The sequence below is a fragment of the Dendrobates tinctorius genome, unplaced genomic scaffold (genome assembly GCF_039654945.1).
Source record: "Dendrobates tinctorius isolate UK_male_01 unplaced genomic scaffold, ASM3965494v1 ptg000040l, whole genome shotgun sequence".
Taxonomy (NCBI): Eukaryota; Metazoa; Chordata; class Amphibia; order Anura; family Dendrobatidae; genus Dendrobates; species Dendrobates tinctorius.
Genome location: NW_027361708.1, coordinates 15740230 through 15759118, shown reverse-complemented (window position 1 = coordinate 15759118; position 18889 = coordinate 15740230). Strand labels below are relative to the sequence as shown.

At 45.8% G+C, this 18889-nt stretch overlaps 1 protein-coding gene across 2 annotated transcripts in view; it reads right to left on the bottom strand.

Moving 5' to 3' along the window:
- CHAT (choline O-acetyltransferase) overlaps positions 1 to 18889 on the bottom strand; it is a 128207-nt gene that overhangs the window by 80574 nt on the left and 28744 nt on the right. For both annotated transcript variants that reach the window (XM_073574832.1, XM_073574833.1), the window contains exons 3-4: positions 11356 to 11536; positions 9803 to 9980 (exon numbers count right to left, since the gene is read on the bottom strand). In XM_073574832.1, the coding sequence (XP_073430933.1) occupies positions 9803 to 9980; positions 11356 to 11536 (359 nt within the window). The remainder of the gene's footprint in view (positions 1 to 9802; positions 9981 to 11355; positions 11537 to 18889) is intronic.

The window sequence follows — 18889 nt, the reverse complement described above, 5'->3', positions numbered from 1 at the left end:
GCTTTACTCTGTTGCACTTGCTCCTGGCAACAGAGTCCACCACCAGCATGCAGCTCTCCTCCTGAATCGCTGCCACCAAGCTCTGTCAGAGCTACAAGGAAATCCACTATGATTCCTTCCACACCAGGGCTAAGACAGTGCAGCAAGGAATGCTCTCCAGCTCCTTCCTCCACCAAGGATGGCTGAAATGAACACTATCACCAACACTGATTGCAACACCTGTGACTCTTTTATAGCAGAGCCAGCACTCACACCTGCATTATAATCATGTGCACTTAACTAAAGAAACTAGAATGCAATGATACTCACCACCACCAGGGACAAACTTAGAACAAACGACACCACAGTGCAATAATCCTAATGGCCACCAGGGGCAAAAACCAACCTTAAGCACAGCTTAGAAAAAAAAGGTTACCTGTGCCTTATATCTGTCTTGATCCAGCATGGATCATGACAGTACCCTCCCCTTAATGAGGGGCCTCTGGACCCTCAAGACCGCTCCCCATCAGGGAACCACCTACAGCGAGGATGCCCAGACCCAGAGTTCACCCCAGCAACTACCTGCATGTGAGGTTGCCGCTGGTATTGGCAACGTATGTTCTGGAGGCAACACACATCTCCGAAGTGCTGACCTGGGGAACGGGTTGTGTATGTGTATGTTTGGTATGAGCTGGTAACACTCCACAACACACTTCCACTGGATGTTTTTTGCTTTCCACCCATACACGCTCGTTCACACACAGGTCCGGACCTGAACTTTTATTGCCAGTCGTTCTTTTGTCACCTCTTGGAGAACTCTTTCTGGGATTGACAACAGAGGTGTCCCCCTGTGTCCCCACACTCACACCCCCGCACCTCACCAAGGGGTACACCACCCTCCAACCCCTTCCACCACGAGGTCTGCGCTTCCCAGGGTAGGCCAATGGCGAGGGTTGAGACTTGCCCCTACTCTCCTGCAGCACATCTGCTGCCCTCACTGGAGAGGAAGGGGGTCCGTTGAAGAAAGACGGCAGAGACAGTAGTTCTTAGGCAGCAGCCCTCACACGAGTGCCCCCAGCTGACCGCTTCCCTCGCTCGCCAATCTATTACCGGGTTGTGTCTCTTCAGCCAAGGGAGGCCTAAAACAATAGGTACTGGCATTCCCTCCAAGACGTAGCATGACAAGGACTCCTCATGATGTCCTATACGCAGATGTATATTCTCTACGACCTTGGTCAAGCTCCCCTGGCTCAGTGGAACAGAGTTTATGGCCTGGACGCTTATAGGCTGGGCTAGTGTCCTACACGTCAGACCATGAGTCTGGACAAAGTGAGCATCCACCAGACTGACTCCTGCTCCACTGTCCACAAACACCGGTATCACCTCCGGTACCCTGCCAGCCAAGACCTCACCAAGGGGTACACCACCCTCCAACCCCTTCCACCACGAGGTCTGCGCCTCCCAGGGTAGGCCAATGGCGAGGGTTGAGACTTGCCCCTACTCTCCTGCAGCACATCTGCTGCCCTCACTGGAGAGGAAGGGGGTCCGTTGAAGAAAGACGGCAGAGACAGTAGTTCCTAGGCAGCAGCCCTCACACGAGTGCCCCCAGCTGACCGTTTCCCTCGCCCGCCAATCTATTACCGGGTTGTGTCTCTTCAGCCAAGGGAGGCCTAAAACAATAGGTACTGGCATTCCCTCCAAGACGTAGCATGACAAGGACTCCTCATGATGTCCTATACGCAGATGTATATTCTCTACGACCTTGGTCAAGCTCCCCTGGCTCAGTGGAACAGAGTTTATGGCCTGGACGCTTATAGGCTGGGCTAGTGTCCTACACGTCAGACCATGAGTCTGGACAAAGCGAGCATCCACCAGACTGACTCCTGCTCCACTGTCCACAAACACCGGTATCACCTCCGGTACCCTGCCAGCCAAGACCTCTGCTGACATGGTACTTTGGGAGGGCAAAATGGAGGAAATGTATACTCCCTGGTCGCCTCCCTCCAAGCGGCCAGGGGAATGCGGCTTCTCAGATGGCACAGATAATTTAGCATGCAATGGGCAAACCTTCAGGACATGACCAGTCTGCCCACAGTAAAAACATGCCGACACCACTCCCCGAACCGTAGGCAGCTCCGAATACAAACTAGCTCCTCCTACTTGCATGGGTTCGACAGGAGACTTGGCATGAACTGGGCAGGCTCTCATAAAATGGCCAGGCTTCCCACAGGAAAAGCATACCCCCCACCACGACGAGCCACAGACACCCCCTTTTTTGTATCAACAACACCGGGCTGCCTGGGTTCCTCCGTCCGCACTGGTGGGTACTCCTCCCTAGCGAGGACATCATGGGGCACTTTTTGTATATGTCTTTCCCTAAGGTGTCTATCCACCCGGATGGCAAGGGACATGGCGGCCTCCAGCGACCTGGGGGCGGCGTACTGCACCAGAGTATCCTGCAACTTTGGAGACAAACCCTGCACAAATTGACTCCTAAGTGCAGGGTCATTCCACTGAGTATTAGTGGCCAATCTCCTAAACTCTGAGCAGTACTCCTCAGCGACCCGGGCTCCCTGTTTACACCTACGGATTCGGGATTCCGCCAGGGCGACGCCATCAGGATCCCCATACACAAGCGCCAAAGCCGCAAAGAACTCGTCCACGGTCTCCAAAGATGGAGAATCGTCCAGTAGGGCGAAGGCCCAGGATTGGGGATCCCCTTTAAGAAGGGACATAATGATTCCCACCCGTTGCTCTTCACTCCCTGATGAACGAGGGTGCAGCCTGAAATACAATTTACAGGCTTGTTGAAACACCAAGAATTGATCTCTCCCTCCAGAAAATCTGTCAGGGAGGGATATCTCGGGTTCTGGCTGAGCCTGTTCCTGAACCAAGCCCCCAGAGCCCACCAACAGCCGCATTTGCCGCACCAACACTCCGCGCAGCCCCCTAATCTCATCAGTAAGGGTCTGCAGCATTTGGGCAAAGGTCTGAACTGGGTCCATGGCTCAGCAGAAAAAAAAAGTTGTGGTTGGTGATAAAGTCACATGGACCCATCCTGTGTGACGCGACCAGCAGGCCGGTAACTAGAACAACAGGACGTGGCACGTGATACTGTCCTGTGTGACACGGCTCGCAGGCCGGTAACTAAAACAACAAGACAAGGGGTAGGGAAACGGTTACAGCGGTGGGCCCTGCGATAGGGAAAGGGGACGTGGAGACCTCCTGCACTCCCCTGAGTCAGTGTCCCTAACGCTCCTAACGTTCCCTATGCCGGTTCCGCACCGGGTGCCAATCACGAACCTGTCGCCCTAGCACAACCTACACCTATCCCTTGCTAGGGAGCTAGGTGGTGCAGGCACTGGCCCGAACGCTGTACTAATGCACACTAAGGAAAAATACAAACAGGTAAACACAACTTAGCTTTACTCTGTTGCACTTGCTCCTGGCAACAGAGTCCACCACCAGCATGCAGCTCTCCTCCTGAATCGCTGCCACCAAGCTTTGTCAGAGCTACAAGGAAATCCCCTATGATTCCCTCCACACCAGGGCTAAGACAGTGCTGCAAGGAACGCTCTCCAGCTCCTTCCTCCACCAAGGATGGTTGAAATGAACTTTCACCAACACTGATTGCAACACCTGTGACTCTTTTATAGCAGAGCCAGCAATCACACCTGCATTATAATCATGTGCACTTAACTAAAGAAACTAGAGTGCAATGACGCTCACCACCACCAGGGGCAAACTTAGAACAAACGACACCACAGTGCAATAATCCTAATGGCCACCGGGGGCAAAAACCAACCTTAAGCACAGCTTAGAAAAAAAGGTTACCTGTGCTTTATATCTGTCATGATCCAGCATGGATCATGACACTAGTTTTTCTGATTCGCTATGTCTCTCTCCTCAACTGTGGCCAAGCATATAATCGGTATTGCGCATGCGCCTGTATTTTGCAGCGCGGTCTATGCCCCGGAAGTGTGCCCTGCATGTGAAGATTTCTGGGGCATAGACCACGTTGAAAAATACTGGCATGCGCAGTACCGATTATATGCTTTGCCCACAGTTGGGCAAAGCATACTGCGCAAGCGCTGGAGGCATTTTCAATGCCCAAGCGCGGAAAACTGTGATATTCACAGATGAAGATTACGTTCAGCAAGCCGAGAAGGGAGAAGGTGAATAAGCTCCGCCCATCGGACTGGACCGCTTTCCATACATCTCCACCAAGATAAAAAAGGTATTTATGCATCAAAGGTGTGGGGTCGGGGGAATCAAAAGTCCTAATAGAATCCTTATGGGACGCACAATTGGGTGATATCTTTACATGATATCACTAAAAATGGGAGACAGATTCCCTTTAAAGCGAGTGTTCCCGTTTCTACCTCCGTGTACCGCTGAGTGAGCTGATCTACCACAGTATATATATATATATATATATATATATGTGTGTATAGTGACAGGGTCACTGTCAATGTATGTGAGGGTAGATATGTATCATAAGTAGTGATGAGCGAGCACTAAAAAGCTCGGGTGCTCGTTGCTCGGGTTGAGCAAATTGGAATGCTCGGTGCTCGACCCGACCAACGAGCCCAATGTAAGTCTATGGGAAAGCCGAGCATTTTTGCCGCGACCCCCCGAGGGGTTCTTTTAGTGTCTAAAAACGTTTGAAATTGATGGGAACAGTGCTCAACGTGCTCAAATCACATGGGAGCATCATGGGGAATGCCCCTGGAAGCATTTCTGACTCCCGGGTCACAGCTGTGAACAATATTGTCAGAGTCTTACGCCACTTTTACAGGCACACAATAAAACATACAAAAACGAAACCAAAATGGATTTTCCTGGGAAATATTTTAAGGAACATTTTTTCCAGGGTAATGATTTGTATGTAAGGCAAAATAAATAACCCAAAACAAAATCGTTCCGCCACCACTTGGGCTATGTTCACACGTAGGGTTTTTTGATGTATTTTTCAACTTTAGTATTGCTTTCAAAAAAGAAAAATGCATTCACTAGGAAATGTCATTTTAACGTTTTACAACCTTATCTGGCCATGTGGTGTGTGACACATCATCAGACACATCCTGTTTCATTTATGAAAGAGGGACTCAGAAAGTCACAAAGTCTATTTTTTATGCTTTGTTGTTCCCATTATTAAACAGTGGGTCTCTTATACTGTTATTGCATATGCAGTGAGTGCCAGGGCTGCCAAAAATTTAGACGCACCCAGTAACCCATTGAACAGACATCCTGGATGACCACATGAAGCCAAAGTTCCCATTATTAGTCATTTGTACTCCCATAGTGTTTGCTTATGCATTGAATTAAACGCCTGCCATGCCCCAAAGTTACGCACACCCCAATAAGCCTTTGAACCCACGTAATTGATGGCCACAGGAAAACCAAGGTCACATTATTCATTTGGTACTCCCATACTATTTGCTTATGCATTGAATGCAAGGCCTGCCATGCTCCAAAGTTACACACACCCCAATAAGCCTTTGACCCACGTAGTGGATGCCACATGAAACCAAAGTTCCTATTATTATGATTTTTTTTAAGTCACATAAAGTTTGCTCATGAAGTGAATACAAGGCCTGCCCCAAATTTGCACGCACTCCAAACCCCCAAGGATGAAATGTAGAGGATGGCCTCCAAAATTTTTTTTCCCAGTTTAAAGGAACGGGTTTCCTATACTTGTAATGCCAATACACTAAGTGTATGAGCTGGCAAACATTTCTCCTGGGGGGGTACACATCAACGTACTGTGTAAATATTTTTTTTACAGACATCATAAATACCCTTGAAAACAATAACGTGGTTTCCTGTACGCTTTGGTTAGCCAACGAACTGTGACCTCTGCCATCAGCGTTTTCAGATGGAAATTGTTTAAATAATTCCGCAACAATAGCCTTCTGGTACTGCACCATTTTAGTACATCTGTATGCCTCTGGAAAAAGAGATTGAAAGTTCTCCTGGTAGCATGGGTCTATAAGTGTCACCAACCAGTAATGACTGTCACTCAAAATTTGGAGAATTTGAGTGTCATGGGAAAGGCAGTGCAACATAAAATCAGCTAATAGGCAAGGCTTCCGTGTCCTCACCAAGAGAACAACTGACCATGCTCTTCTCCACTTGCTCCCTGTCCTCAGGCTATCCACGCTGAACAGATGGTATGACAGTTGTGCTTGTAGTACCGTCTACAGCACATGAAAGTAGCGCCTGCTCTACCTCCTCCTCTTCCTCATTGTCAACCAATCCACGTTGGGATGACAAGAGGCTGGGCTGTGTGTAATCACCCTGTATGGTTCCTTGCTCCATCTGCAATGCATCCTCTTTCATTGTAAGCTGAGAGCTTTTCAGAATACAGAGAAGCGGGATGGTGATGCTAATTATGGTGTCATCGCCGCTCACCATCTTGGTGGACTCTTCAAATTTTTGTAGGATGGAACATATGTCTGACATCCATGTCCATTCCTGAAGTCTTATGTGTTGAGTCTGAACTGAATACCTACTGCTTTATTGATTCTGGTAATCAACAACTGCCCTTTTCTGCTCACAAGTCGTTTGTAACATATGCAGTGTAAAGGTTCGACGCGTGGAGACATCACACACCAGTCGGTGAGCCAAAAGCTGCAAACACTGCTGAAGCACAGCAAGGGTGGCAGAAGCTGTAGCTGACTCTCTAAAATGGGCACACAGGCGACATACTTTCACTCCACCTCTTTGCCGCAGGCGGATTTAATCACAGCAGGGCCACCACCCCTCCACACAGATATAGATTTCAGTCTAAGGAGAGGATTTACATAGGTTCCCATACAGATGAAGACTTTAGTCTAAGTGAGGATTGGCATTAGGTTAGGGTCCTGAAAAACGACAAAACACCTTATCGTGGCTTTCAGGTACACATAAATTGGCCATTTTGTGCGATAAGCTTTCTCAATTTTTCATATTTCTAATGCAGTAATGCAATTTATTTTCCATATTTCATGCTATGGCAGTACAGAGTGCTTCCTTTTTTGTTTGAGTGTATATGAGTTGGTGACTCTAGGTTAAACACCTGTTCACACTTAGTTTATGCTTGGATGTGATGGTCAGTTTTTTTAAATTTGTATTCATTAACCTTCAGACTGAGCATTCCACCTCTTAGCCGCAGGCATTTTTAATAACAGCAGGGCCACCACCCCTCCACACAGATATAGATTTCAGTCTAAGGAGAGGATTTACATAGGTTCCCATACAGATGAAGACTTGTTAGGCGTCGGATTCCTGACACTGCACAGCGGGAATCCAGAGCCAGACATCCAGCGGTCTCCCATTATCCTCCGACCGCCCCGGGTGCTGCTCAGGAATCACGGCGAGCCAGGCGTGCTGCTCAGACTTGCTCTGACAGCCTGGATGTTGCTGCCACCTCTGGTGCAGCAATGGTAGCGCAACCTGTTCTGCACGGAAGTCCTCGTACCATGCTACTGGGCATGCCCGCAAGGTGACCTCTCACTGGAGAGCAGGGGTCACATGCTCAGGTCCTGCGTCGGATCTGATTGGTCCTTTCCAGGGTACTGGAAGGTCCCGGAAGCGCATGGCTATAAAAAGCCCGCATGGCGGCTCGGCCATGCGCTAGTGTAGCATATTATGCTGTGTGTGTATGGTGATGGATGCATGGACTGGTGACCGACTTATTAAGAAACCCCTTCCCTCTGATATTACGAATGGTGACAGAGTGTTGGTTAGTCAGCTCCAGATTGTGGCAAGCTACATGCCACTGTGCCTCCTGCACTGCACACTAGCGTCCGACGGTGTCCGGCCTCCCGGCGCCGCCGTCCAGCGGCTAAGTTATTGCCGCGCTGCGGTAGCAGCGTCCATTGGCAGTTGCGGCTGCAACGCCACCCGTTGGGCTTCCTGTGAAGTTAACAGGGCCAGCGTCTTTATATTTATTGCTGCCAAGCAACTCTGTGTCTGAACAGAGCCGCTCTTAGCATTCGGGTGACGTTAACCCGAGCGCAGTACTACACCTTTTGGTGCATCTGCCATTGTCCAGCAGCGGTCTTACCATCTACCGCACGGTGGACCCCGGGCGGCGAACGCACCTCCTATTATTTATATCAGGTGCGTTCCGCCGACTCTAACAAGACGTTAGTCTAAGTGAGGATTGGCATTAGGTTAGGGTCCTGGAAAATGAGAAATGCCTTAACGTGGCTTCCAGGAATACATAAATTGGCCATTTTGTGCGCTAAGCTTTCTCAATTTTTCATATTTCTAATGCAGTAATGCAATTCATTTTCCATATTTCATGTTTGCATGCTATGGCAATACAGAGTGCTTCTTTTTTTGTTTGAATAACTAGGCTAAGACACAGGACAAAAATTGGAATTGAGGCCTCAAATGTCACAATTTGTGGCCCACAGAGATGAGGTGTCTGACAGAAATACCACACTGTAAAATATGTGGCCTGTATTTTTATTATCTTTTACAGCAAAATATTGTCACTAACTAGGGTAGCACACAGCAAAAACAGTTCAATGTAGGCCTGAAATGCCACAATTTTTATCCCACAGATAGCTGAGTCGTGTGACAGAGATACCACACTGTAAAATTTGTGGCCTGTATTTTTATTTTTACAGGAAAATCGTTTCAAGAACTAGGGTAACACACAGCAAAAACAGTTGAATGGAGGCCTGAAATGTCACAATTTGTAGCCCACAGGTAGATGAGGTGTGTGACGGAGATACCACACTTTCAAATATCTGGCCTGTAGCTTTTTGGCCAGTAAAATTGTGTCAATAAGTAGGCTAAGACACAACAAAAACAATTCTATGGAGGCCTGAAATGGCACAATTTTAAACGCAATGATATGCAATCTGTGTGGCGAACAAAACCCTGTGGAAAATATCTGCCCTGTAGCTAAATTTTGTTTTGGCAGCTATAGATTTTTTCGCAGCAAAATGGTGTCAATAAATTGTATAATACACTCCAAAAAATGTTTACAGTATCACAAAAATGGCTGAATTTTTTGCGCACTCAGATGTGATCACTGGGACGGGCAAACAACTTTAAAATAGCTGGATTTTCACGCTGTACTATGAAAAAGATCTGGCTGTATTCTGCAGTGTCAACAACAAAATGCAGAAAAAAACATGTGCTCTGGATTGCTTTTGAATAAAATAATCAGGATTAAGATGCCAAAAAATGGCATTAAGATGCCATCTTAATAATCAGGATTAAGATGCCAAAAAATGCAGGCGCCCTGGTTGGCTTAGTGGAGAGTTACCAGGTTGTAGAGAAGTCCCTAGAGAAACAGGACATCATCACTTTCCCATACTGGAATAACCAAAGGGGGGCAGGCTCACCACGAAGAGGGTATAGAGCCACAGACAGGGGCGTCCAAATTGTGCTGAGGGTCCGCCAAAGGCTGTTATTAAGGATGTGGTCTGTTGGCAATGTCACAATCACATAGCCACCCAGTGTCATATGTCCCCTGAACCGATGGACTTCAACCTATGGCGGCGTTGCTCCTATTATGCATATCCAGCTCCGGAGAACGAGAATCTCATTAACTCAAAACTGAAAATAAAGATTAAACAACAACCACAAGGTATAATTTTAATCAGTATAACAGTGCCAACTTGACACTGTCTGTAGGTTATGCAGCACAATCCTGCTGACAGGTTCCCTTAAAGCACTGTAATAATCATTGAGTGCTGATAATCATTGATTCCGTGCCAAGATGCAATATCCAGTAGATTTCTCAGTTGCGAACATCAAGTTACCTCGGTACTCAGGCTTAGTTATTTTCTCTGCAATAGTTTGAAAATTGTTAGCTTACCTTTCATTAGCACTTCTCTAGCATGTGCCCATTCTGCTCTTCCATCAGATGTCAATAATCCGATTGGTGGAAGGCGCTCATCTTCATTTTCTGCCAGTCTAACTATTTTCCTAAGCTGAGTGAATAAATCACCTTCACTGAGACGGCGGAAGTTAATAAGAACATCCAACACGAAAAACTGTTGGAACAAATTTAAGTAAAGGATAAATGCATTTCTATGCCAGATTGTTCCCTCTGCACAGTGATTAGATGTCTAAAAAGTACAACTAGCAGTCTATGTTGGCAAGAATTGGTAAACTGATGAAAGGAAAAATGAAGGCAGGATCAGACTACACAGGATTTGATTGTTGTCTGTAACCAATACATTTTTCTTTATTTATTGATTTATAAAAGAAACAAAGAAGTACAATCATAAGGGACTAACCATGCCGAAATAATCACTGTGAGTAATAATTATAGTGAAAAAAAATGCCACTCACTTTTGCAGTGAGTGAATAAAAAGTTTTTAATGGCAATCAAAAACAAAATTTTAGGCCCTAATACGGATCTTCGTTAAAAACTGATGGTCACAGTATATGGGATGATATGCTCTATCAGATCTATACAAAGATGACTAAGGACACACCCCAATGTGCTGACACTTTGCATATGATCCCCTATACTGCGGCAAATACTGCCCCTATACTCCGATGAAGGTTCGGATTAGGAAAGAAACTTTAACATTTTGTTTTGGATTGCCATCAAAAACTTTTTCTTCACTCACTGCAAAACTCAATGCTGAATTTCTCACATATTTAACGGACTATATTATCAACGGACTGTCCTATATTTCTACAGCGTAACAATCATAGACAGATTCCAGGAATCATGCTTTCAGTCTAGGACCTTATCATAAAACTTATATTGCAATCAAAATATTAAATTCCATAAACATAATCTGACAGTCAAAGTGATCTAACACCAGCATAAGAGTAAGTTCAGAAGAAGGAAGGAGAGGAGAAGAGAGAAGCAGAAGAGGTACGGAGAGAAGAAAGAGTGGCAGAAGGGGAGTGGGCAAAAGAGGAATGTAAGGATAGGGCTCCAAAAACACGGAGTCAGTTATGCCATGACTATTTCTTTGCTTATATATTTATATATCCTGAGAATCATACCACAAAAGGGGCAGGGTGTAGCAAAACCATATCCTACGGTGGAAATTTTGGGGGTGTTCCAAAGTATTCCTGGAATGGGGTTAATAGTCCCCAAATTTGGCACTCTAAGTGATAAGTATAGATATCCAAGTTACAGATGATTTATATCAAAAGTGCATTCTTTTGAAGCTAAATAAAAGACTGTTCAGTTTGATAACTGTCACCACATGCCCTACTAGATACTATGAATAAATATAGGAAAATATATCAGAATACTATAACATTGAAAACGTTATTGTGTTTGTGGAATAGTTCCAGGTATAAAACATTACCTATGTGAGCAGTATTTACTGTGACAGCAGTACCCATTAAAATGACCCCGTTATTGGCCCAGAGTGCATGGTCACTCATAAAAGAACTCACCTGGTTGTTACATGCAACTATAATGTGCTCCGGCTCTGGCATGATACTACTTTCCTGAGCCACAAGAGTATCCTTTGTTGAGCCTGGAAGACGGTAGGAAGAAAATAGTCCATAGTATTGTTTCATACACATACGATGTCCAGACAGCTGGCCTCGAGCAAGGTCTACAGGCAGATCATGCCTAAAACATTGAAAAAAAAAGGATTGTTACTGTACTCTAATCCACAATGAAATAATGCTGTCATGTAAATAAACTAGACTGTGCAGTGAACATGGGAGTCAAAGTATGACATAATGACATATGCCAATGTAGGCCTCTAAAACTTATGCTGCAAATGCAGTGTGAATGTAATCTTATGGAAATAAAGGCAATCTATGGCCTTGTTGACAAGCACAATTGTAGTGTTCATTACTGTACAAGAGTGTGTAGAGGAGAATTTGCAGCAGTTACAGTGAGAATGTGGCACCCCAGGAATCCAGTTGCCACAGTGGCATTGCCTCCCTCACAGGGGGGTGATGGCATGCCTGGAAGCAAGGAGGGGTTCCCTGACCAGATAACACTTATATCTAACACTTTTCCTGACTCCATACCAGAAGGGGGAGCTCTAAACCAGGTTTCAGGGGAGCTTCTCTATTAGTTCTGGCCTGGAGGAGGGGTCAGTCAGTCAGTGTCTGGGACTGAGAGAGACAGAGTCTGAGTGAAGAGAGGAGAGAGGAGAAGTGAAAGAAAACCTGGGGAGTAGAGCTGTGACCAAGCTCACCCCAGAGTACAGAGCTAGAAACCGGACGCCGGAGTCCGTAGCTGATGGGTATAACAGTACCAGCAGTTAAATCCAGTGGGTAGGGGATTGCAGGTCTCCTGGCCCAGCAAACATCCAAACGCACAGCAGCAGACCAGAGCAGTAAGGAGGCCTCAAAACCCATCTGGCTTAATGGATCCTAAGTTGCTTCCAGGCTCCCCGGACCTTCAATATCATCTGTAACTAGTGCCCCGGCCTGCACTTCATACCTTGAGTAAAAGTGTGGAAACTGCACCCTGCTGTGTCCTCGGAGTTATTTACTGTGCCATCCACCCTGCACTACATCTATCATCACCATCTTTAACAATATAATTGCCCTGGGACTAAGCTCTACCTGTGGAGAGCTGTATCAACTCTGCATCACCATCAGCCCCAGCAGTCTCTTTAAGCAGCGTCGGCAATCCATGGACAACTACCACAGGTGGAGTCACAAATTAATCCCCTATAAACTTTATTTGCCCAGGGCCACGGACCAGGTCACTGCTGCCGTGACATATCCCCTTAAGAACCGGCCCGGTACCGAGTATTCCCACGGTCCTGGCGGGAGCTCCAAGAGCGCTGTGTTCACCCAGCACTCCTCTTATGTGACTGCTGTATACAGAGATTGAGCTCTCCCTGCACTCATAGCTGGGAGGATCATACTCCAAATTTGGGATATGTCTTGTCAAAGCACACTTTAGAAGCTATTTTCTCTATGAAGGCAGCAAAATAGGATAATTAACCCTATTAATAAATTTTCTAATATATCTTATTAGAGAATTGTCCTTTGTTCTCCACTTATAAGCCACTTTTCCCCTCCATACTGCCTATTAAATTCACCATTAACTCTAAAAAACAGCTCAACTCCATCTTCAACATAAGATAAACTGTCAGCACAGTAAGGTGTCAGGCTATACAGCCTGTTTGATGCCTAGAAAAAGGGGACAGACACAGACACTGACACAGAGGAACAGATCCATGCTACATTCTCTCTACCAAGTAATTTCTCCAGTCCTAGGGCTTGATTCCCAGCTACACTGCTCAATACTGCTGTATAATTTCCTTTATGCCTCTGCTGCTTCTGTTTGTGGGGCTGCAAAAGGAGGAAAGAGCAGGACTCCTTCGTTCTGTGTATAGCGTGTGGGAGAAATCAGAGCAGTTAATCAACTCCCACTAAATTTGAAATAGGGGCTGTAGAGGGGATACTGGTAAAAAAATGCAGGATACAATTGATATACTGCAGATAATGGGGATTCTAGCTCACCAGTCTTGCAGTATAATCCTCCTACATGTGCACAGGCACATAAGCTTGTCAGGCGTAAATGGTGATATCTGTCACTCCATGAGTAGACTAGATCTTCAAATGTATTTCATGAACATAAATATAGACAGGACAGGTCAGTCAGCAAAACCAATGCGTTTAGACCAGAAGGTCTTAATCATGGTCAACCATGATTAAGACCTTCTGGTCGAAATTAATTTTCTTTTGCCGACTGAGCTGTCTTGTCTATATTTATGTTCTGAAATAAATTTGAAGTCCTTAGTGCACTCACGGAGTGACAGATATCTTTTCCCCATTAACAAGTAATATAATTTCCAGAGATAGGGTTATTGCTCAGGTGACTTTAATATGTATGGGGCCTTAACCCCTTCATGAAATCCGCTGTACATGTACAGTACTATGGGATGTGCGCTCCCACAAACTGCCGTACATATACGAAGTGATGATTGCATGGGCTCACTCCCAGTGTCGGCACGATCATCAGTGAGTGTCAGCTCTAAATTACAGCTGACACCCTGCAGCAATCGGTGCTAGAGCCCATCATGAGCGTTTAGGCACTTAGACCCTGCTGTCAATAGTGACAGCGATATCGACTGGCCAGCACAGAGAGGGAGCTTCAACGAGATTGAGATTGCATTATGCCCATGGTTTCTGTAAGGAGCTGGCCTTGTTCTAAAGACTATTCAACCTATGGACATGGCTCTAAGGGATGCAGACTTTTTCCAGCACAGAAAACTGGTTACATCAATCTTATAATGTTGTGTTGTGTAAGAGATTTGTTTGCTCGTCCGTTCAGCCTCAGGAATCAATGTTTCCTTTCAGTGACAGTAAGCACAGGAAGACATGTTGGTTGGATCTTAAGTTTTCATGTAGCTAGACATGAGAGTGGTAATCAAGGAAAGCAATCATTCCATTACTGGAAGTAAGTAATAAAAATGCCTTAAAACCTTCTCTCTCTCTCTGATTATTCGGGCATTTGGCAAATATTAATAATTATGGTAATCGTAATTGACCTAAAACGGAAGATGTTGATTCTGATTTCATGTCAGATAGGAGAAATATGCATATATGTCTTTTTATGTAGTGTATGTAAACTTCTGGTTTCAACTGTAGTTACATTCCCAGAGGGATGTAATTTCCAAAATGGGGTCACTTAAGGGGGAATTCTGCTCTTCTGGCACTTAAGGGCTCTGTATATGGAGTCCGCAAACTATTCTACGTTAATTTGTTCTCTAACAGTCAAATAGCACTCATTCTCTCCCGAGTCTCGCCATGTAGAAAAACAGTACTGTACAGTCACATATGGGTTATCGCCACATTCAGCAGTAATTATGTGATAAACTTTGATGGCATTTTAACCCATTTCTCTTTGTGAAAATGTAAAATCTGGAGCTAAAACAAAGTTTTTGTAGCAAAAATGAAATTATTCTTTCTTCACCTGCCAATTGTATAATCTGTTGTGACCGACCTGTGTGTCAACATGTTAACTGCACCCCTATATTAATTCATTGAGGGGTGTAATTACTAACATGGGGTGACTTCTGGGGGTTTCTGCTGTTCTGGGGCTCTGCCAATGTGACATGGCACCCCCAAACCATTCCAGCAAAATCTGAACTCCAATATTTGCAGGAAAAATACAATTTTTAATTTTCACTGGTCAAGGTTATAAAAATCTGTAAAGCACCTCTGGGTTACAAGTGCTCAACATACCACTAAATAAGTTCCTTGAGGGGTGTAATTTTTAAAATGTGGTCACTCATTTTGTCTGTTTTGGCATACCATGGTCTCTTCAAATGTGACATGGCATCCGCTATCTATTCCAGCCAATTTTGTGCGCTACTCCAAAAGTCAAATGGTGCTACTTCCCTTCCGAGCCCTGTCGTACACCCAAACAGTAGTTTCCCACCAAAAATGGGGTATTGGCATACTCAGGGGAAATTGAATGGTCCATTTTCTCCTGTTATCCTTGTAAAAATGAAAAATTTGGGGCCAAAGCAACATTTTTTGCAGGAAAAATATATTTTTTCATTTTTACATCTCAATGTTGTAAGATTCTGTGAAGCACCTGTGGGTTCAAGGTGCTCACCACATCTCTAGATAAATCCCTTGAGGTGTGTAGTTTCCAAAATGTTGTCACTTGTGGGAGTTTCCACTGCATAGTCACCTCAGGGCTCTGCAAATGCGACGTGATGTTCAATGGCGCTCTTTCCCTTGCGAGTCATGTGGTGCACCCAAACAGTAGTTTTCCACCATATAAAGTGTTTCTTCATACTCAGGAGAAATTACAAAAAAAATTGTATGGTCCATTTTGTCCTGTTATCCTTGTGAAAATAAAAAAATTGGGGCTAAAGGAACATTTTTGTGGGAAAAATTGAAATGTTTATTTTTTCCTTCCACATTGTATTAATTCCTGTGAAGCCCCTAAAGGGTTAATAAACTTCATCTAAGTTGTTTTGAGCACTTTGAGGGGTGCATATTTTAAAATGGTATCCCTTTTGGGTATTCTCTATCAGATAGGACACTCAAAGTTCCATCAAATAGGATGTGGTCCCTAAAATAAATGGTTTTGTAGATTTTGATGGAAAAATCAGTAATTGCTAATAAAATTTTAACTCTTCTAACTTTCTAACAAAAAAATATGTTTAAAAAATGATCCAGATATAAATTAGACATGTTGTAAATGTTACTTTTTAACTATTTTGTGTAATATAACCATCTTAAGGGCATAAAAATTAAAAGTTTGAAAATTGCGACATTTTCAAAATTTTCTTCAAATTTCCGATATTTTCACACATAAATGTCAAAAAAATCGAACTAAATTTACCAATAATATAAAGTACAATGTGTCACGAAAAAGACTTTCTCAGATACTGTGGGATCCATTGAAGAGTTCCAGAGTTATTGTGTCATTATCCAGGTTGGATCTGACAGATAAATGCACAAAGTAACCTTTTTTTCCTTGAGCTGTGTGCTCGGAGTTGTTTTTTGCCCCCGGTGGCCGCTATGGTCATTGCACTGGTGTTTTCAGTTCTAGTTTGCCCCGGTGGTGGTGAGCGTCTTTGCACTCTGCTTTTTTTAGTTTAGTGCATGTGATTAAAGCAGGTGTGATTGCTGGCTCTTACCTATAAATGAGTGTCAGGTGTTGCAATCACTGTTGGTGATTAGTCCTCAATTAGAAGCAAGCCTGGGTGAAGGATGGAGCTGAAGGAGAGTCCCGGGCAGCTCAGTGAGAGTCCTGGAGTGGCAGCTATGGTGTCTGCGAGGAGGGCTGGCATGGCTTGGTGGAGTTGCAGCTATGGTGTCAGCAAGGAGTTCTTGCATGGCTTGGTGGAGTGGCAGCTATGGTGTAGAGCTGCACTCATGATGCTGGACTCGGTTGCTGGAAAGCTGGACTCAAGATGCTGGACTCTTTTGCTGGAAAGCTGGACTCATATGCTGGACTCTGTTTCTGGACAGCTGCACGCAGGTGGTGGACTCTGTTTGCTCCAAGGCTGCACTATGGTGTTGGATCCGGTCGGAGGAAAAGATGCACGCAGGTGGTGGGCTCTGTTGCTGGGAGTGTAAGCAACAGAGCAAAGCTAAGTGGTGTTTCCCTGTTTTGTCTCTTTTCCTTATGTGTGTTTTAGTGCAGTGGTGAGACTAGTTTCTGCACCGTCCACTTCACTAGGAGGGTTTAGGTGAAGGGAAAGCTAGGGATATTAGGTATCCTGATTGGCGCCCGGTGCGGAACCGGCCTTGGGATCGTTAGGAGTGTAGAGACACTAACTCAAGGTAGTGCAGGAGGTCTCCACTTCCCCATTCCCTATCGCAGGGCCACCATTGTTATTGTTACCCAGGTTTTGCCTTTTATTGTTTAAATTTGCCTTACTGGAGGCGGGGTTTCCAGACATATGTGTATTTCCGAAATTCGAATGTTGGAGGCGGCGTATCCAGCTGCACGTTTTATTATTTAAATTCGCCCAACTGGAGGCGGTGTATCCAGGGTCACGTGTGTCATCTAAATCTGCCCTGCTGGAGGCGCTGTGTCCAGCCACGCGTGACCATGACATAATCACCAACCCATACATTTTTTTTATGGTGAGCCTCGGGCCATGTTCAAACCTGTGAGCATTTGCTGGTGGGCCTCACTGAGGTGAGTGAGGAGCTGCATGGTGTGTAAGCAGTTCCAGCAGCAGTAATCAGGGTCTGGGGCCTTCCCTCTGACTCAACCGGAAAATCAAATAGCGGCTGGCAATGAAGCCCCCTAGAGTCGCTGCTGGGGAGCGGGAGTTGCTCATACAGGCGGATGCACCCAGGCAGGTGGGTGGAGTTGGTGCCCCCATGGTGCTGTCTGGGGTTCCCCGAGGTGAAGGGGCATGTCCCGGTAGTGAGCAGACTGGTGTTATAGTCCGTGGGGCTCACGCCAAATCTTCCATACCACCGAAGAAGCCTCCTGGTCGTGTGGAGGAAGGTGACCAGGGTGTGTATTTTTCCTCGATATCCCAGGCCCCTTCCTCTCCAGTGTGAGCAGCAGGTGCGCTGCGGGGGAGTAGGGGTGTCATGGTGTGTTTTGAGTTTTGGGTTGGTGGTGTAGGAATTAACTCTGAGAGCCTCTCTGTGGATCTGGGGAGGGTTTTTATAGCATCTGGGGAGAGGCGTCCCCTGTCACTTATACTCCTATCTGAGTGTGCCCGACCCTGCTCTGTCCGTGCGTCATGCCAATCATTGTCCGTCTGCCTGGTATTCTGACCCTGCTCTGTTACGGTTTACGTCTCTGGTTTGCTGACTCTGTACCTGCTTTGCCTGTGCTGTGTATGACCCTTGGCTTTGTCTGACCTCCCTCTTGAATATCTCTCCTGTACCGCGTTTGCCCGTACTGTGTATGACCTTTGGCTTTGTCTGACCTCCCATCTGTATATCCCTCCTGTACCTCGCTTGCCCGTACTGTGTATGACCTCCGTTTTGCCTGACTCTGAGTTTTCTGTATAGTGCCCTGCCATCTCTGAAAGCAGGACGCTAAGCCCCGCCCCCTTGCAGTCACATGACCGTAGGTCTTGTGACTGCTTGCTAAACTTCAGCGTCTACAGGTCCTGTGCATCTGTACTTTCCGGCTGTACCTCTCCCCGGGGCCCCTACAGTGTGGGTGAGTCCCTGCTCAGCGGAGGCTGTACTCCGGCGCTGTCAGGATCCTGACATTATAAACGACCTATAACAGTTCATCCCCCCGCCCCTGAGAGTAAGGTGTGTGAGTGTGGGAATTACAGCTTGCATCATGGACCCCATGCAAACATTATCTGACCAGGTTAAACAACTATCACAGATGTTTCAGAAACTTAATGTGGAGCAGCGCTCTATGTCCCAAACCCAGCAGCAGCTGGTTAATACTGTACAGGGAGCTCTTGGATTTCAGAAGGTGGGGGTGATTATTTCCCTACTTTGGGGTGCCCCCCAAGCCTGGGCGTTCTCTCTAGCCCCCACAGCCTCAGAACGTATG